Source organism: Anabrus simplex, chromosome 1 (assembly GCF_040414725.1).
Source record: "Anabrus simplex isolate iqAnaSimp1 chromosome 1, ASM4041472v1, whole genome shotgun sequence".
Classification (NCBI taxonomy): Eukaryota; Metazoa; Arthropoda; class Insecta; order Orthoptera; family Tettigoniidae; genus Anabrus; species Anabrus simplex.
This window is the reverse complement of record NC_090265.1, coordinates 1,046,981,158-1,047,003,364: the sequence shown is the minus strand read 5'-3', so window position 1 is coordinate 1,047,003,364 and position 22,207 is coordinate 1,046,981,158. Positions and strand designations below refer to the sequence as shown.

Below are 22,207 nucleotides of genomic sequence, written 5' to 3'. Positions count from 1 at the left end.
CGAATTTTGGCGGATTCTCTCAGAAAACGAGTCAGATCGCGAATTTCGGAGGATTATATATAAAACGTTAAGTATTTAATTATAAATTTCAGTATAAAACCGTAGCGAAGCACGGGTATCTTGCTAGTATATCATAAAATTACACCCTGGATTTGGTGATAGGGAACATATACAGTATGTTATGGACAAGACAAGGTAAACCATAGCTATAAATGATGGTGGCAGAAGCACAATGTCAGATTCAAGGATAATATAATTCATAAATTAATGAAATAAACTGTCAGTTATTCATAAAGATAAAAGAAATGAAATAGACTGTCAATCAAAAAAATGAGTGACAAATATACAAATTTAAAAGAAAGTTGTTTTGATTTCCTAGAGTTCACCTTGAGAATCTTTACGAAGAGGCTTAGCAACCATGCGCCGACACACGCACTAAACATTTACACTGAACACTTTAAAGAACTTGGCTCGCATGTTTGCTGCATACACCTGGCTTGTTTTGTTAATTTCATTCAACAATAGATGAGTACTTTCCTTGCCTGCACACTCGACTTTGCAGTAGGGTCCCTAACCTTAGACGTCACCCAATGTAATGCGCTTTGGGAGAAATACTTATCTAACTGTACACATAAAATATCTGAGTGGTAAAACACATGCTACTATTATACAACTCACAACACAAAAAAAACAAACAAAAAAAACCACATGAAACTGGATCAAAATCACACACAAATAAATCATATGAAAAGAAACAAATATTTATTCAAATCAAGGAACATAGCTCAACTTATTTTGCTTTCCCATATAATAAGCATGGCACATTCAGGCTAATCCAGCACACACAATTTAGATAGAAAAGGTATCACACTGAATAAATAACACTTCAGACAATTCACTCCCTAATCAACGTTGGTCTCAGGGAAAGAGAGCATGACACAAATTCAAATAAACATTGATATTATAACAACAGGATGACTCAGAAATGGAAACAACGTGCTGTTTAAAGATCTCGTCTGCAGCAATACAGAAATGACGAGGACAAAGTACAAAACAAAATTGACCTCTTCCAAAAACCCTCCTCAGTAGAGGCATATAAATTACCCTCACCTATCACGCTGGAATATCTCATATTCAGACTCCCTAAAACAGCAAAATCCTCACGGGATCCTAGCCTTACCCACTCGCTGAAACAAATCTACCCTAGGCAAGTTACATAATAAACATCGATAAAAAGTCCGCACTTGTTAAGTAAAATTCAAATAAATGACCAACTCTGCTCTGATTCAAAATTTGAAGACTGAAATAACACCAAATTTTATGTAAATTCATTCCTAGAAGTCCAGAAATTTAGTGAACTAACTTGCACTACCCACTCGAGCAATTAATAATTTAAAGAAATCTGAACTTCCACACTCGGAACTTGAAACATGAGATTCCCATAGCGAAACGGTTAACCAACAATAACTTCTCAACGCCACAGAATTTATCGTGTTCACACTTGGAAAACACAAGATGATGCTAAGAAGTGTATGGATCACTGCTCTAGCAGTATTCACACTCACACCTCATACACATCACTAGGAAAATGTTGCTGCATGTTCTCATGGCCTTTAAATCCCATTATCTAACTAACCCTGTACCTTTTACCGAGTCAAATCTTATTCCCTTTTTTTTTTTTTTAAGTTATACATTTACCCCGAGATGTGCATTGCATCTCAACACCAAAAGAAATGCAAAACTAAAACACTAAAGAAAGTCAGAAATATTAATTATAAAATTCATGCTAACCACTTTGCTGCAAAAATAAAATAAATTGCAAACTGTGACTTAATGCATTAGTCAATTTTTACTTTACTATATTTACAAATTATTGTAAGTGTTATCTAAAAATTTCAGGACATAGTCCTGTGAAACAAAATTTTAAGCCTATTGAGTTTGTGACAAAACCTACCCCTCAGCAACATTAGACAGTAATATCACAGTCATAATTTAATCTAAAATCTGGTACTAATCTATTTAGAAGATCCATCACATCCGCTTCCAGCCAGGCATCTCCCACTCTTTAGTGACCTCCCATGGTCACGGTGATGTCCTCAATGATGAAGTTGAAATCTCCATAGGTCTCCATCCTCGGCGAAGAAACACGTTCCTCGGGTTGTCTCCTTCTTGGTTGCTATGTGGACTCCTATTATGACACACCGTTCGTTCATTTATTAGAAACTGGGACAGGGAATTTTCACTAGTTGCGTATAATACAATATTAAATAGGAGGAGGGATCCACCTTTCAATACTCTGTTGTTAAATTGAACCAAATAGAAGTTGCAACCTGTTCATTTGGGACTGGTTTCAACACATTTGAAGTGTCATCATCAGTCAATTAGCAAAGCAATGCAAAAATTAGATCATAAAGATCTAAAAACAAATAACACAATGATCACAGTCAAAAGAGTAAAAAGAACACCACTATTTCTTGCCGAAACAAATCCAGTTGAAGTTCATATGCAGGTCTAGTACAATCCTGTTATGCCACATTCACATACGAAGACGTAAGATGATGATGTATTTGAGATCGATAACGAGTTAAAGGACTTGTTCTAATATGCAAACTTGAAGGATAACTCGTTACGAAATTGAACTTGTGATACGCAGTTATGTATAGTTGTTGCTAGGCAGGTCTTGTAGGCATTTGTTTCTCCGGCCAAAGAGTAAAAGGTGACGTAATTGAAGTCTTCGGAAAACAGTGTAGGACTTAATTTTGACATTTCAAAGTGGATATATATAAATTTTAAAAGTAATTTAAATTGTTAAAAAGAATAAAACAAAAATATATAAAAATTAGGAAGAAATTTTAAAAGAAATTACAGTGTGAGGCTCAACTCGAAACAGCTTGCCATGGTGATTGATAATTCATTCAAAAATTTCTTAAGAATAATTACAATTACAAGTTTTATCGAATAAGTCTGTTAAAAAAAAAAACCATAGAACTTGTTCAGAAATGAAGATTCATTTTGTGATGTAAAAATATTAGGCCTTTTAATATACATTTTAACTAGGTAAAAATAGCTTTTCTTTATTCTTTTTTATAGTACTAGAGGAACATTTGCAGAAACATAACAGGAGGTTTGTTCCGCTCTGATTCAAAAAGTCCGGTCCTGCAACAATCGAGCAAACGTCTTCTGCCTTGACGGCATATACATGGCTAAAATCTCTAATATGTATACGAGGGTATTAACTTCAAAGGATGTCAAATTGGACGTTAAGATGGTAGATTTCTAGTGGCAGCAACAATGCAAGCAGTGACAAGGTACATTTTATCAATGGCTGACTAATAGATCCATCCAGGGTGATGATACACGTTGTAAGAGTGTAGAGGATAGGAGGAATGAGTGGACAATTCAAGAGTGTTTCTAAATATGTTCCATGTCTTACGTGTTGGGTACAACCAGCATTATTATACAAAAAACAGCAAAGTGTACATATAGTGACTAGTGTTGAGGTTAAACAGGAAAATGCTTAATGTTAATGTGATGAGATGTTGTATCTTGAGACTTGGATAAGGTAGATTTTGATGTAAATACGCTGACGAAGGGAGTTAAGGCTCCCGAAACAAGTACGTATAAATTATAATAATTATTCAAATACTAATAATATATTGACAGTGTGGACCAATCAATCACCAGTTGTACTATTATTACTCAAATTCCTCCCATACTCGGCCAAGCATGTCCTTCATCACTGATGTTATGGCAGTACGGATCTGGTTCTTCAACTCTTCTAGGTTCTATGGGAGTGGTGGTCCATAAGCGTTGTCTTTAACAAAACCCCACAGGAAGAAGTCGCAGGGTGTCAAATCCGGTAACCATGGAGCCCAGCTGATACATGCTAAGTCGCCAGCTCCTTGATGACCAATCCAACGGTTCGGTAGAGTTTCATTCAGATATTCACGCACTTGGCGACTCCAGTGAGGGGGTGCCCCATCTTGTTGAAAAATGAAGTCTCCTCGGAAACAACCAGTTTTGTAACATAACGAGGTACTGCTGACCGTTAACCATGTTTCCATCAGAGAACAATGGGCCATAAACAGATGATCGGGATATCGCACAAAACACATTGATCTTGGGTGAATCTCGTACATGTTCAATGACTGCATATGGGTTCTGTAGGGCCCCAAATTCGAACATTGTGCTTATTCACCTGACCACTAACCTGGAAAGTCGCTTCATCACTGAACACGATGTATGTGAAAATTATATCATTGTCAATAGCATCAAGAATATCATTACAAAATACCACACGTTTGCGTTTGTCATCAGGATGCAGAGCTTGTAACAGCTGTAACTTGTACGGCTTCATAACCAACCGACGTCTCAAAACACGCCAGATTGTTGTTGTAGGCAGTTGTAACTCCCAACTGGCACGAGGAGTTGATTTTGAAGGACTACGTTGGAAAGCAGTTCAGTTTGTGTAACATTTTCTTCAGGAACATGAGGGTGGCCAGGACTCTTTCCTTTACATACACATCCTGTATCTACAAACTATTGATACTATCTGCGAATGTTCCACCCATTCGGAGGATCGATTTGGTACCTCAACCTGAAACTTCTTTGCACTGTAATCACGAAATTGCACTTTGCAAACTCGAGAACACAAAATAATTTCTGCTGCGGAGTAGCCATTTTAAACATACGACGGTTCCCAAGCAAAACAGAAGACAACTGACATCTAGCGGCTATTAATATAAACTAGACTATGTATTTGCTTCTCCAATAGCCGAGCCGAGGCGCAGCGATCGATAGTTTCGACAAAATAATACTTTGTAATACGTATATTCATATTGAAACACCCGGTCCTGTATAACACATTCTTTGTAAATTACATTTTGGCATTATTGCAACTTTAACCTTCCTTAATACTAAGGTCAAAAACACACATGGATTAGGCCTACCATGTGAGATTCAAATGTGTATTTTTCCATATTTTATTTAAAAAAATGAAATGTTGTCAATTTAAGCATGATTAATTTTGTCTGTATTATGTTGTGAAATACTTTCACTGTCACCATGAGACCTAAGTCACCCTGAACAAATCATAAATCACATGTTTGTAAGGAACATTCAGATACAAAAACTGAAACCACATGCAAGTCCTGATCAGGAGTACTTATTTTATTTTATTTTAATTTATTTCATACCACCAACAGAGATATTTCTCCAAATACAGGTGGCTTAGTCACTATACATCAATTATTAAATATAACAAATATCATAAAGAACTTAATGTCTAAAAATAAAAATATACAATGTTATTAATAAGTAACAAATGGAATTTACAGCGCATTAATACTCTTTCAAGTTTGAAGTGCACTTATGACCTAAAATACTTAATGTCTAAAAATGAATAAAATAAAAGTAGAAATACAGAAACATAAAATAAATTAAGAATTAGTATCTACAAAAGAAATAACTCTAATCTTAAACTGGCGCCGGTTAAAGCAACTGACATATAAAAGAAAATCGTGGAAAGTAAGGCATGAAATGTATGTTTGGTAAGAGATGAGTTGTGGCAATCTGTATGAACAACACATTAAATCTTAAGTACAAATAGACGCTAGTAATCACAATTTGTTTGCAGTTTCCTCTACATTTTGCTTATCTATATTTAACCCATTAGTGCTCCTGATTACGATAAATATTTTTAAAAATATTTTTCATCGTTTCTGGTTTATAATGAACCTAGTAAGAAGTAAGAACTGAAATTTCAAAAAAATATATTCATCGAGTAGTCATTTTTGACTGGCAACTTAAGTTGCTGGGGAGCACATACATTGTCAAAATCAGAAGGAAACTATAACTTATTACACTCATATTTACAGTTCACATGTTATTTCAAATTTGTGCCGAAGAGCACATACATAGTCAAAAGGCACAAGGAAACAATAACATTTTACAATCATAATCCACATCTTATTTCAACATAGTCAAAGCCAGAAGGAAACAATAACTTTTTACAGTCATAATCCACGTCTTATTTCCAATTTGTGGAAATGTCATTGTCAGTTCACTGCTTGTGGAATACCTTGAAGCATTTGTTTGGATGCAGAGGTGCATCACACTTCCTACACAAATACGCCGTGTGATTTCCGCATACTCTACATCGCCTGTACTTGGATGTTCCCTTCTCAATGATGTGATCCATTCGGTCTCGCCTCACATCATCTAACACCGGTGAGAACTCTAATGTTGGTCGGATGCCTGGAGATTGCTGTGGCGTCCCAAAAGACTTCAGAAGACATACAATACATTGACGACGAAATTCCAACAATGCCATATCGTGCCCAAATCTGCGGAACAGAAGCCATGCTTGCACACAGGAAACGTCAACGGCCCAAGCAAAGAATGGCCATCTTTGTCCTAATATTGCAGCGGTATGTCGGTACGAACTGGTCATTGATATCTACACCATCCATGTGTTTATTATACTGGGCGATGAGACGTGGAATATCCACCAATATTCTTTTCTTCTCTGTACGTGAATATCTGTAGCACTTTTTCTTTGGTTCAGTGCTGTCACAGTTGGTTAGTACTGGTACAACATTGTTGTCATTCCACCTTACCACCAAAAGGTCCTTAATAGACGATACTGCCGTTGCAAATCTGGGCTCTTTTTTCCACATTTTCTTATCTGGCAAGTGCATGCTTGGAAGGCATCTGTTTTCTCGGAGAGTCCCAGTGCCTCCTAATCTCCTCCTTGTTAGCTCCTGCATGAGAGGTACGGAGGTGAACAAGTTATCAAAGTATACCTTAGTACCAGGCACAGGATGTGCATAGTCCAACAAACCTAGAACCACATTACCACCCTGCCTAAGTTTGTTGTTGGAAGCTGAGTAGACGCACCACAGTAAGGTTCCACGTGAAATATATAACCAGAAGGATCGGCAGCCACCCACAGTTTGTACCCGAATCTTATCGGCTTGCCGCGAATAAATTGCTTTCACCCATGCTTTCCATAGTATGGTATAATACTTTCATCAATACTGATAGTACTGCCGGGGCATAAAATCTTGAATGAATTATTCAAGAAACTGAAAATTGGACGAAACTTGAACATGCGATTTTCTCCTGTATTTTCGTCATTGTTGGCCAGATGGAGGTGTCGTAAAATTTCCTCGAAGCGCTTACGCCGTATAGCTTCGGTAACTAGAGGTATGTGCACGTCTGGTTCATTTCTCCAGTAAAGTCCTATTCACAGGTTATCACACACTTCCCTGTGAATAGCATTACAGCAATAAGGGTGAGTATTTCATTTGTGGATCTTTTTGAGTTCGCTTATTTTTAATAAAATTCCAGAATGATTTAGTGTCTTTCGTGATGTTGTTTTGAATTTCAGAGATATAACAGTATTGTATGCTTGGTTGATTTAAACATATTTCCTGAATTGTTTATATACATGTTTACTGTGATCAGAAAATTTTTGATGTCATGCAATTCTATCAACTTAATATTTTGGATTTTTTCCAAAGTAAACCAAACTGGGTATTTCGTTCTCGGGGGGGGGGAAGCTTTTTTGGGGACCGCGACTTACAGAGTTTACTTTCACATAAAAATGTTTTACTGCTTCATCTACATCTTCAATTTTTCCCAACTCAGACCAGTATGTTTTTTGAAACGTTATATATACCAAGAAAATTTGCTATCTGAAAATCATACGCTATAGTACGAATTTGCTCCATTCGATCACATTCAGCTCTTGGTTCTAGAAGAATTGTTAGTGCAGGATGGTGTGCATCTTTTGGGACTAACGGATATTGCTCTCTGCTTACAGTTACCCACTTACATTAGTTAAAATGAGATCAAGAGTTCTATCATTATCGTAAAAAACATTATTGGGAGATTTCAATTCATGCAGAGACATAAAATTAGCTATGGACTTGTATGCGATTCCACCATTTTATCATAATCTAAACTAACGATTAATGGAAGTTTGAAATTGCCTACAAGTATGATATCCAGGCTTTGAAGTTTTACCCATTCTATCTCTACAATATACATTATACCTATTATCTAAAGAGTTCACCATCGCCGACGTCACTACTTAACCATGTCTCGGAAATTAACAGTATATCATGTTCTGAATCAGTACTATTTACGTAAAATTCATTTAATTTGGTATTGAGTCCTCTCACTTTCTGATAATAAATAGAAATTATATTAGAATCCCTCATGAGTTTGAAGGATAAGTCATTTTAGTTCAACTTACTGACGTCCTCAAGTGTTTAGATTATATTCCATTACTTGGAAAGCCAAGCTGGGATCAGTTCAGATTCCTCTTCACTTTACTTCTCTGAATAAAGTTTTCTTTTTCTGTTCTCCGCACAAACTTCACAATGATTCCCGCTGAAGACTGATGGGGTTGTTTCTTTAATCTGTGGCAGGTGTCTTATCATTTCATTGTTCACTTCAACGTCCAATACTCGACCTAATACCTTCACTAATTCCAGTGTGTCTTCTGTTCTTGTTTCAGGAATTCCATGAATTTCGATGGAATTCCTCCTACCATACTGGTCTAAATCATCAAGCTGCAATGTTACATCGTTTAGCTACGTTTTAAGTTGAAGGTTCTCCTCTTTCAGTTTGTCAATATGTCGAAGCACAGCGCTATTTCTTTTGATTGTAGGTTAATTAGCTCCGCGGTGGTGCCAAGTTTGTCATGAGTTAATTCTAAACTCTTGCCCATTTCCTGTTTGGTTTCCATGTCTTTCATTTTCACGTTCTCTAGTTCAGTCTTTACACTTTTCATCTCTGTTTTAACTTTTGCTACTTCATTCAACTCGGTAGTTGGTAGGTATCACTAACATATAGCGCCTGCGCTTTATCACCACTGGCTACTACCGGACATGTCTTACACTTCCATAACTGTCCCTCCGATTCTATTATGTCCCATGGTAACCACATTGAAGGGACTTAAGAGAATGCAACATGTGGAGAAAAGTATGGTGGAAATAATATCACGTAGATATAAAACATATTCATTATATCCTCCAAATCCTCCAGATTATCAGGATTATATTCTCAAGCTAAAAATATACAATTTCTGTGTCAAGCTATTAAATAAGACATTGTTGTCAGAGAAAAACATATTTTTATTGTTTATACAAAAAAGAAATAATTAACAGGCAGTGTTGGGACAGAGAGACATTGTAAAAAAAACACCGTACCTCCTTTACCAATCAGGGTACAAATATACCCCACATCAGTTTTAGGTGCATAATTTTAAAAATTGAAGAAAAGAGCATTGCCAGGGTATGTATTTTTAACACAGACTTATGAGCTGACAGGATCGTGCCATAGCAAGAACGCTAAATCCGTGGTGTGTTTCTGTTTGATGCTGATTTCTTGGCATGGTTCCCACGCCAGTCTTAAGACTCGCCCATTTGAATTCACCCTCTAAGCAATCTGATTGGCTGATTTCAAATGGCGCAAGATATCAATTTAAAAAAAATATATATTTATCAGTATGACAAACCCTCTAATACTCATATACCCAGTTCACGTTTATTCTGACCACTCTGTATATGTTTTTCGAGTGAAAAATAGATTCTTGACATTTATGTTGTTTTGTTGGGGCACATCAAGGATTTGATTAATATAATAAATTGAAAGTTGCTCCTGGTTTACTACGAGCACAATGTCGCCCAATGCAGAATTGAAAATCGGCACATTAGCAGTTTGTTTGCAGTAAACGTACAATCCTTCAAGTTTACATCGCGATAAATTATGACACGGAGAATCAACTCTCTTTCCTAAGTAGCGGAGAGGAAGAAATTCATACCCTTGGTGTTAAAATTACGACATGGGGTAAAGGACTTACATTTGGACATTATAAATTTTCCAGCCAACTCATTCCTGTTTGCCAGCGTTTCGCCCCAGTGTGCTAGCTCATCAGTTGGTAAATAGCACACCCACCAAGACGCATGACTAGTGCATACCGTGGAGGCCACTGCGTAGGCGATTTGGAGCCACCGGCACTGCCAGTGCACTATGAGAGACTTTGTCTCATTACCAAAAATTGATGTTTGCCTGGCCATCAGATGATGTAGATGTTGATTCCCATACGGAACATGAAATATTTTTCCCGAATGAGTAAATTTATAATACCAATATAAATGGTCCATTATTGGACGTTAAAAATTTTCCAGCTAACTCATTCCTGGTTGCCAGCGTTTCGCCCCAGTGTGCTAGCTCATCAGTTGGTAAATAGCACACCCACCTAGACGCATGGCTAGTGCATACCGTGGTGGACACTCTTTAATCCTTTATGATGTCAAGTCGGTTCAGCTGTTTTTTCAAACTCACGGTAGCAAAAATCGGTCTAGTGTTTTAAATATTAAATGTTGTTGTTATTCATATTACAGTAATTATAATTACTCATGTAATAATAATAGCAGATTTTACAATGGTGAAATTGTATACTTTTAACTCTCCTCTCTCTCTTTATCCTCCTCTATTTTCATTTGCCTTGTGCTCCTCTACATCACAGTTTGGTAATGTGAAGGTAGAAGGCTTAGTATAAATAACATTTTTAATGCCATAAATGATTATGATAATGAGTAAATCATCCTTAGTGTTCACAGTGGATCATTTTACCATTTACCAGGCGAGTTGGCCATGCGGTTAGGGGCGCGCGGCTGTGAGCTTGCATCCGGGAGATAGTGGATTCGAATTCCACTGTCGACAGCCCTGAAGATGGTTTTCCGTGGTTTCCCATTTTTCATGCCAGGCAAATGCTGGGGCTATACCTAATTAAGGCCATGGCTGCTTCCTTCCAACTCCTAGGTCGTTCCTATCCCATTGTCGCCATAAGACCTATTCTGTGTCGGAGCGACATAAAGCCACTAGCAGTTTACCATTTGGAAATCATACAGTTTACATTTGTTTGGGAACCTTCATAATTCAAATTTTTTTTGTAGCACTACTTTTAGGGCAGTGAATTGTACTGTCTTTACAACCTACAGTAAGACTGTAATAAAATTCAATGCATTGGTATAAATACTTAACTTATTCTGTAAAACTCAAAATAGTGATCGGATTCAGACATTGGTAGATTGATTACATTCTTATATGCAGGAAGAAAAAAAAAAAAAAATGTAATGGAATTCACCCCAATTTGTGAGGTCAAAATGATCAACAATTAAATGTAAATGATAGGTAAAAATATCAACAAAATATAAATTGAGAATCAAATTTCATTGAAGTCCAATACTAAACAATTCAGATTTACATCACAATCTAACTGCAGTGAATGGAGTTTTTTTTTTTTCCCCTCTTCAATTCCCAATTTTTTTCAATTCCCGATATCTTATTGGATTTACCTCATTTTCCGGTACATTTTAACTTTCATTGAATACATTGTTTTATGTATATTAATGTTTGTTTCATGTGGTATTGAGCAGCAGTGGCGTTGGACGTGGCCCACCTGTTTCGCCAGCTGTAAGTAACCGTCAACCGTTCCCACGCAATGTGCCGAGCCGCTCTACGTTCCACAGTGGCCAGAACCGGCGCAATCACCCAACGTATGGCCCCGCCACTCCACTGCAGACTCAGGATACGTCCGCTATTACTCATTCGGGTCGTACGTCGTCCTTTTTCTCCAAACTCTCCTCTAGATTCTCCAAACGGTAAGTACCACTCAAAAATATTTGTCTTGTTTGAGTTGGAAGAATTGTTTTGTATGACAATCACTTCATTTTCACAAAACCTTTTATATAACAAGTTTCTATTTTGAAAATATTGTATTCAGCTTTGCAAATTCTTTTTTACTAATAGAATTTTAATTCATGTAAGAGTTACAATTAATGCATGTGATACTGAAAAGGCTGTTAATGGTAATAATTTCCCCCCATTTTACTGTAAGGAAAGAATTTGGTAGTTGTTCCAGGCACAACATAAAGGTACAAAGTTTGAAATTACTTCAAATTGATGAGGACTAAATTTGGATATTATTTATCTTACCATTCTGAAATACAGTAATTGGCTTACACATTAAAAACTCCTTCTTTTTACCATCTTGTGTCTATAGCTCTCAATCTAGTGTCAGTGTGGTCCATTTGTTTTCATCTTTGAGGTCAAATTGTAGGTATGGAATGCATTCCAGGGCTGGGGTAAATATTCTCTCAAAGGTTAACATTATTATTGGAAGTAGTATGGTGCTCTAATTACGGATGAAATTGAAATGAGCAATTCTCCTGTGAAACTGTGGGTGTAGAGCCGTTGGGGTAGGCTTGTAGGGTTGTTTATTTCACAATGCTTAGAAGTGGAACTTTCTTCAAATTATCTATTTAAGACATTGAAGAAGCTGAAAAATTTGTTAGTAAGCTTTACACGTTTTCTGAAATAACATCCGTTAAACCTCAAATATTTCTCATACTTGGAAAGATGAAAACATCTGTGAGAAACCCTGTCTATTAGAGGGCTAGTTAAGATGTCAACTCAGGCTGGTTGTAGGTCAGTTTGCTTGCTAGTTGGACCACTTTGATATACTGTATTGACTCAGAAGCCACTCTTGTTATCCAGATTTCACCTTCAAATAGTGTGAAAAAGGTATGTATTTCTCCTTTTGTGTGTGTGTGTTTTGTTTATTATTATTTCATATGCTTCTTCCAGCAGTTAGTTTAGCCGTTATACTGGTAAGAAAGTCTGCTTTTTGCGGAAATGAATGATCATAGCAAAAAGCATCATCTAGTCTAGAAATTGAGTGTAGTTGCAACACAGGTTTCAAATATGTTGTTGTCCAATATAATAAAACCATAACCAGCAACAAAGCTCCAAGAAAATATGAATTGTACAATGCACAAAATAAGATGCCTGGCCTTTGCAGTTGACTTAGCAATCATAGTTGTTGGTGTCAAAGTTCTACACAAGACGATGGTGAAGACTTTGAGAACTTGAACTTGTACCCTGGAGAATGCCTTTTAACAACCATCCATGGAACAATTGGGGGAGTTGATCTTTTCTGGTATCTCTGTGAATGGATTCACCCCATTGATAGAGACAGCACCTTCCTCCTAGAAAGATGTACAATACTCAACTCAGTTTACCAACTGTCACGAAACTGATACAACAAGAAGTGCATTTCGAAGAATGCCAAGATCAATCACTAGAGAACTGCAGTTCCTGTACACAGCAGAGACTCTGCTAATGAGCAGGAAAAGCACCATGGACAACCTGGAATAAGCTGAAGAGCGTATCTTCAGGAAAATTCATGGACCCAGAATACTCCCCGACAGAACCTATGGACTGAACTATACAGACAGTTGGAAATTGCCATATTCTAATTCCACTGGAATTTCTGACCTTGATGTCCTACACCACTTGAAATGCTGTGATACGATTATTTCTTGGTCCTTGCCGAAGGTAGTAAAGTGTTCAGAGATGCTTTAAACATAATAATCCAATTTGCTTTTGAGTATCTCTATAACAAGAGTATCATCAATTAGCTAAAATAAAAACTAAGTATAGAAATAGATTTGCTATATATCGCTCTGATTTAAGCTCACCACTACACTGCCAGTCATTAAGCAAGTGTCAGCAGGTTCATCCATTCCAACTAACATGTACTTATTTTTTTAGTTAATTAGGTAAAGATGATGATTTAAAAAAATGTTAAAGCTTATATGTAAAATCTTCCTGATAGCCTCCATGAATATGCTTTTTCTGCTATTTATCCATTTGTAAAATTAAAGATATTTCCAAGGTCGATTTACCAACTTCCCACATATTATCCCTAATGGACTGATTTTCTGAAACAGTGTGCAAGATACATGTGAATAAATACTTGAATGACTCTCGTTCGAAGGTGAAAGTCCAAAGGGTGTGTCTTTTTTCCTTTGACACTTTTAAATTTACATTACAGCAGTACAAGTAGATAACACCATATATACTGTAAAAAAATGACAATGGCAGTCTGATAATTCGCTAAAGACAGGCACTGGAAGTATTAACCAAGATTGACCTACAGTAGTCATAGTGAGGTAGTGGCAGAAATATTACAAGAGACGGTGGTACCGGGGTAACAAAATCCTGCATAGTTAGAAAACAGACCATTTCTTGAAAGTGTATATTCTGATACCACATGTAATCACTATTTCCTTAACTGACTGTTTGCCAGTTACTGTTTTGGAGAAGGTGGAGAAGTATACAGAGCTGTTGTTACTGCACTCATTCTGAATTGCACCAACAGTGCATTTAGAATAAGTATAGAGGACTGATATCTATGAAGCAAATACAGTAATACGACGGACTGAAACACATCCCCTCGACACAGTTATCAGGCCCTCACCTCTGTTATACACTCACATCCAGTAATGAAAGGTTCAAACTAGACAAAATGTCTTTTTTTACAAGAATCAACCCAATTCTGCAACATGAGATAACAAATGGACTTGACTTTATCAGGCGCAACTTCACAGAAGCAAGTATATGCAAGGATAATGGCAGAGAAGAAGAAGAAGAAGAAGAAGAAGAAGAAGAACTTTACAAGGCCCTGCGAGTTCCAAACTTCAATATAGTGGAATGTCTTTCAACATATTTTGAAGATGTCGCTCATCAGTCAAGAAGATTCTTGGACCACCTTAATCTGCCATTTTCGAAAGTAATTTTATCATTTTCAAGTTTTATGAAATTAATTAAAATCTCTTTAAATTATGTAAAATCATGGGGCATTTTACTAACATTATTTTGTCAATCTAGCACTGCCCCTTCCTGGGGTTTGGATTAATAAATATATATATATATTACCAGTGTATATTCAGAACTCCTTCATGTGCCAAACTTTTCTGGTACTTTGTAATGGTTCTGAAATGCTGCATGTTAAGCATGCCACTGATGTTCTGAGCCATACGAATGTATTGATGCAAGTTAAGTGTCCAAATAATTACTTTTTTGAATTGAAATGTATTTATTGATTACAGTTTGCCTCTGGGGCTATGAGCCCATTTATATTGTAACTACATTGAAAACAATATACAAAACAATTATTGCAGAAAGAGAACAAAAGAGAAGATTAAACTAAAGTTTGAAATCTAGGAACAAACTTGAACATTATAACATAATTTAAAAAATAACATACAGTGGTTAACCTGAAATATTCTGAACATTGAAAGAAGTAACAGAAACATTGAAATTGGTTGAAGTGGTTGCAATAAGGAACTAAGGTGATGTTTAACAAGAAGTTAATATGATCATCGTAAATGCTGCCTAATGAACGGAATAATTTTACAACAACAACAAAAAACTGATAGCCACCCCTATTAGGGAATCAAAAGATCGGCCTCCTAATCAGTTCATAATAATAATATTTATCTTATATGATGTTTGGATTAAGCATATTTGAGTCATAACTCAAGATTACAATTGCCACCATCAGGCAGATTGTCTCCTTCAGATTTTATTTGAAAAAGGAAATTCAATACATGGTTCTTCATGTTAGGGTGTACAAGTGGAGTCTAACAATCACCAAAGAGTTTTTGTGCACAGAGTCCATAGCAGATAATAGTGTCTGGGATTTTGTTTATTCTTAAAAAGTTCAAGATATGCTCCACAAGCAGGAAATACAGATATAGATCTAGAGGAATACCTTGAATATCTGGAAGGCCATATACAGGACAAACAAGTTGTGATCATAGGAGACATGAATGCCCAAGGTCAGGAAAGAAAAGGTGATGAGATTATGGGACCATTTGGATATGGAAAGAGAAACAAGGCTGGAGATATTTTGGTAGACTTTTGTAGAAGAAATGACTGATCATTGGTAACACATGCTTTCAAAAGAAAAACAGAAGATAACAAGATATAGTTGGGATAACAAAATGAAAACTTTGATAGATTACATTTTGGTCGAGAAAGGTAACAGGAAAATGCTGGTAGATGTAACAGCCCTCCCAAGTGAATCTTTTGAAGGAGATCGCAGAATTGTGATACCTAAGTTAATGATGGGAAAGATACAAAAATGACTGAGATTAGGCAGAGAAAGCTAAAGGTGTGGAGGAAATAAATGAAGAGTTCCAGACACACATTAAAACAAGTATACCTAAGGGAGACATCGGAAGGGTCAAAGAAGAATGGGCGTCATGGTGGAGTCTGCAGAAAAGACCTGTGGAAGAGTATCAGGAAGGAAGAAAGAGCAAGAAACGCTTTGGTGGAATGACAGGGTAAAAGGTATAGTTAAACGGAAGAAACAAGCTTGGAAAAGATGGCTGAGAAACAAAACAACAGAACGCAAAACAGAACACAGGTACTGCAAGGAGGAGTGATTCAAGGTGGTTAAAGAAGAGAAAAAGATATCCTAGCAAAAATTTACTGAATCTCTGCAAGAAGATACAACCGGAAACAAAAAGATCTTATAACAGTAGGTAAAAAAGAGAAGAAAAACCCAGATGAAAGTGCTAACTTCATTAAAAATGTACAGGAGGAAGTGATGACACAGAAGCAGGATACAGTATCATGTCTAGAAGCAAGATATATTGCAGAGGTGGGGAAAATACTTTGAACAGCTTTACAACATGCAAAATACCTCAGTACAAGGGGAAATCGAAGAACCAGATTTAGTGCAGATGGAAGATAAGGAAAACGAGGTGTCCATGGCAGAGATTGAGTGGGCCACTAAAAGAATGAGATGAGGCAAGGCAGCTGGAATTGACAAGGTCACCTTAGAAATGATAATAGCAGCAGGAGCAGTTGGTCTACAGTGGTTGTATAGACTCTTCAGAGTGATATGGAAGAAAAGACTGTTTCAAAAGAGTGGACAAAAGGGGTCATTATACAAATTTTCAAGAAAGGAGATAGGAAACAATGTGAAAATTACAGAGGAGTGACATGAATACCTCATACAGCTAAGATCCTTGAAAGAATCTTGGATAAACGAATAAAAGACAGAGTAGAACACCATTATGGATTCAGAACAGGCAGGTCCACATTTGACCCAATATTACATTTAATGTCAAAAATTTCATTATTGGTCTGTATTGAAATGAGATTTACAGTCAGTGATAAGGGTAGGGTTTTCCACCTGTTCAATACTATAAAAAATGTAAAATAATTAAAAGGTCACATTTTTATTGTCATTTTTGGTACCGGTTTTGGCAATTTTATTTGCCATCATCAGCCTAGGAGGAAGTATCAAGGACATTTAACTAGTTACATTAGAATATTTATAATATAAATGTATGTACAAACACAGAACCTTCTAAAATAAATGGTTATTTGCTATTGCGTTACATCATAAAACATTTGGATAGTTGAAAAACAAAGACAAAAAACCTTGTAAGGTTCTAGAAGAGATAAAATGTTTTATATACAGTCTTGTACATGTATATCTCCTGGCGTTGTTAAATGTTTGTAACTACGCATAAAATGAATTATAGCACCAAGTTTCAGATAAAATTTCCTTTTTAATTATATCTTAACTAGCTGATGTCCCCGTGCTTCGCTATGGGATTGAATTCTCAGAGAGACTGACCGTGTGGTTTTCCTAACTGAAGTCAACATAGCTCATTACGAAAACTTCGGTAGGAAAGTAGCGATTAAAAGCAATGATATAATATACCTAAAATACTCAATCAAATGAAAAACCGCACATTTTCTCACTTTTAAGGAACAGGACTAAGCTGCCGATCTAACAGTCCAAAGTTCCAGAGCTGGAATGATCAAAGCCGCTGATAGCCGTGATCCGTGAAGACTCCCACGGCATAAACTATGCCTTTCTACTAATCTGTTTCCTAGAAGTGCCTGATGAGTCGGAAAATATTAATTCACTACATTGGCGGCGGAAAAATCTATCCGACTTGGAGGCTAATTTTTCCTCCAAGCCAGAGGAGAAACCCACTCTTCACTGCTAATTTGGAATCAAATGAATGTAGAATTTAATAAAAGTAAAGAGGAAGAAGCTTTAATTAAGAAGCGGATCTTTCCAGGGTCAAATTTTGAGTTATTTAGTTAATTGTGGTGCTATAATTTGGAATAGGCCTAAATTGTTATTCTATACCAGGCCATACTACTACTACTACTACTACTACTACTACTACTACTACTACTACTACTACTACTACTACTAAGTGAGCCTCTGCCTTAAGTATGGACACTGCTCATTCAAAACAGCGCATCAGATTAGGGATCGCGTAGCTGGAATACTATGATGAACCTGTGTGTTACGTACCAGCTGTATCAGGAAATGTATGAACCAGAGGAATGGCATGCTAAAGGCTGTTATAGTCGGTACGCAGCAGTAATCCCATCTGTTGGAGTTGAGAGGCAGCTTAAGAGACAATGGACATCACATCAAACAATGGTCAATGTAATGCTATTGTTGATCAATGCCATGCGCTTTTGATATTGTAGGTCTTCACATTTAGTTTTCTTCCGACTTTGAAATACCACTCTTACCATAGTTGGCACGGTAAAACTGATTAAAACATAAATGATCGGAAATTGTATTCCCTATAACTTTTCTTATGTAATACTTTTCGATAGCACCAATAACATGGGTATTTAAAAATTACATTTTAGGCGCCTTCCCCTAAACTACAATTTCATCCAGGGTGAATAAATTTGTTTATAGTTTAGACTGTTGTTTCTCATTCCCCGACTCTCTTTAACGATTTTCATTAAATTCTGTTAACCCATTTTCTCGTAGCTCGGCATTGATATGGACTTGGCAACAAAATTACAATTTCATGAAAATCTGTGTTATCACAGTCGGTACGGTAAAAATGTACAAGACATAAATGGTCGGAAATTTAATTAGATATAACTTTGGTTATGTAGTATTTATCGATACGACCACTAATAATTTAAATATTTGAGAATTAAATTTCAAACCTTCCCCTAAACTACCATTTCACTGAGTGTGAATAGAATGATTCATAGCCTAGATTATAATGGCTCATTCCCCGACTATGCATGCCAATTTTCATTGAGATAGGGCCACTCATAACGTAAATATTTAAGAATTACATTTTGGCCTTCCCCTAAACTACCATTTCACTCAGCGTGAATAAAATTATTTATAGTCTGGATTGTAGCGACTTATTTCTCGGCTTTGAATACCAATTTTCATTAAGATAGGACCACTAATAACATAAATATTTGAAAATTAAATTTTATGCCTTCCCCTAAACTACCATTTCTACCAGCGTAAATAAAATTATTTATGGCCTAGGTTATAGTGACTTATTCCCCGACTTTGCATATCGATTTTCATTAAATTCTCTTTAGCCGTTTTCTAGTGATGAGTGTACATACATACAGACAAAGAGACAGACAGGCAGAAATTACGGAAAAGTAAAAAGTGCATTTCCTGTTACTGTGGCCATGACCGATACAGAAATACCATTCTTTTCAAATTATGAGCAATGTACAGACAAAACTCGTATTTTATATATATATAGATATCTGTTAATAATATACAATATTGGCCTTGAAGTGATATATAAAACCTTTTTAAACATTCTGTTATGAGAGATCTTTACAAGAATACACTACCAGCTAATTTTGTTCTAGGGTATTGTTATACAGTGTAAGCAGGTAGAAGACCATTTTATTGACCAATTTGTGTATTTTAAAAAAAAAAAAAAACCCAGTTCCTCATGGATTATGGTCAAGGAGCCACCTATATTGCTTGGATTGTTTAGTTGTTTGATTAAAAGATTTAATGGCATATAACTTGCATGGATTCACTGAAACAGCTTGACTTGGTAGTGTATCAATAGTTTTAGTCCTATATTTTAGTATTATATTCAATATTGTGAGGTAAACTTGAGGCGGTAAGTTGACAGACAAGATTTTGCGAAAATACATTATTTTCAGGTGGATAATCGTGAATCTGGAAAGATCTCAAATCAAACGGACCTAAAAGAAAAAATTTGAACTTCGTGTTAGTGTGACGAAAACAGGGACCAAGAAAAGTCCTAGGCAAATAGAAGATGGAAACTCACGTCAAGCACCACATTCGCGGGCGAGGAGTTAAAGAGGAACTGCCTAGCAGAATGTCGGGCAACAAGCCGCGAGCATCAGCGGGGAATCAGGGCTTGCCAGGTAGGGGAAGGGGAGGTCGCGGTAACAGGAGAACACAAGTTGGGGGGGGGGGGTGGATTCCAGTAGGGGTAGTAAGCCAGCGTGTTGTATACTGTTTTATATATTGATTGATGTTTTGGAATTTTAAGATTGTTCATAACTGAAATTAGTATATCAAATAAGATAGTAGGCTTTTCGGATAGATCATTAAGATTAAAATTTGGGTTGTAGTATTGGTCCAATAGAACGAAACATTGCTCCGTTAGGTCTAATAGAAGACCTTTATTCATTATTTCGACGATGTCTATATCATTGTTGATGCCATAGAGGTTGTGTTTGTAGTTCTGTATATGCTGTCCTATTGCTGAGAATCTTTTGTATTTGATAGCATTAACGTGTTCGTTATATCTGATTTTGAAGGATCTCCCTGTTTGCCCAATGTATACGCTGGAACAGTCGTTGCAGTGAAATCTGTGAACGCCTGATGTATCGAAAGGGTTGGAAGTGTTGACAAGGAAAATATGGAAAATATATGGAAAAAATATATTTAAAATATCAAGATTTCTGCTATTGATCTTGAAGGAGATTTTAGTATTTTTCTTTTTAAATATGTTTGTTACTCGGTAAATGTCAGGGTTAAATGTAAAGGCAAATGATGGAAAGGTATTGGGAATATGGAAAAGACATGGTGGTAACATTTCTAGATATTAAAAAGGCATATGATAGTGTCCCAAGGAATTTGGTATGGAAAACATTGACAGAGGCACAGATTGGGAATGAAACAATGCAGATGGTAATAGCATTGTATCAAAATTTTGAAAGCTGTGTTAAAACCAAAGTGGGTGAAACTGAATGGTTCATAATTGAGACAAACTTCAGACGGGGAAGTGTATTGTCTCCCTTACTCTTCATTATCATCATGGATAGAATTCTACATAATATCAAGGAAAACTTGATGGGCGAGCAAGTAAAGTCTGCTCTTTGCTGATGACATTGTAGTTTGGGGAGATAATGAAGAGGAAATACAGATGCAAGTTGTGGAATGAGGAGATAAGAAATTTTGGAATGAAGATTAGTACTGCGAAACGCAAGACTTTGATCATGACGAGAGGCAACAGAAAATCCAGGGGAGTGATAAAAATAGGAAATGAACCTCTTGAAGTAGTGAAAATTTTTTAATATTTGGGCAGCACGATGTCACAAGATGGAAATTTGGATGGAGAAATTGATTTAAGAATACAGCAGTCTGCAAGTTTCTACCAGTGTGTGAGAGACATTGTTTGGAACAAAGATGTCACAATGAAGTGCAAGGTTTTGTACTCTTCCTATTATAAACCTATACTGACTTATGCTTCAGCAGCCTAGATGTTGACTAAGTGGAACTCAAGTAAAATACAAGCAGCTGAAATGAGGTTCTTGGAGAGCATGCACGGAAAGACAAGACAAGATAGAATACGAAATGAGGAAATACAGAGAAGCGTGGGACTGTATGAACTTCAAGAAGAGATTGATACAGCAAAGTTAAAATGGTTTGGACACACGAGAATGCCAGGAGAGAGAATACCAAAGAGAACATTCATGGTTACAGAGGTTGTAAAGAGGCCTAGGGGACGGCCTAGATTGAGATGGAGCTCTGTTGTGGACTGTATTACAAATAGAGGAGTCGATAGCAATAAAGTACTGGAAGAGGAATGGTGGAAAGATCGAGTGAGGTGGAGGGCTTTGGTACACTACCCTACCCAGAGAGAATCTGGAAAAGGGAATGGATAAAGAAAGATGATGATTTAGTTTCTGATCCAGAATGAGAAGTGGTGAATAAACCAACTGGTTCAAATTTCTTGTGAGCCAATTATTGCAGAAGGATTAAATTGACTTTAGTCTTGATATGTTACCCCAAGGTACCGTATTGTTTCATCCAATGAAATGCACTCGGTTGTATTCCCATACAGAGTTGTGAGAGCAGAGGTGATCAGCTGACCTTTACGCATCAATATGGCCTTGCTTTTCGTAGTATTTATTTGAAGTCCGATCTTGGCTAAAGAAATTATTATGAGAATCTGTAAGATATTCAGCTGCAGCTTTGTTTTTACACAGTAGCACCAAATCATTGGCAAAAGCATCCGCTGTCAGATTTTCCATA

General features: G+C 36.5%; 1 protein-coding gene across 11 annotated transcripts in view; it reads left to right on the top strand.

Annotated features, from left to right (window-relative positions):
• The window catches only part of LOC136857939 (serine/threonine-protein kinase MARK2), a 677,731-nt gene that overhangs the window by 487,505 nt on the left and 168,019 nt on the right, over window positions 1-22,207 (top strand). For all 11 annotated transcript variants that reach the window (XM_068225359.1, XM_068225361.1, XM_068225358.1 and 8 more), the window contains one exon: window positions 11,454-11,678. In XM_068225359.1, coding sequence (XP_068081460.1) covers window positions 11,454-11,678 — 225 coding nt within the window. The remainder of the gene's footprint in view (window positions 1-11,453; window positions 11,679-22,207) is intronic.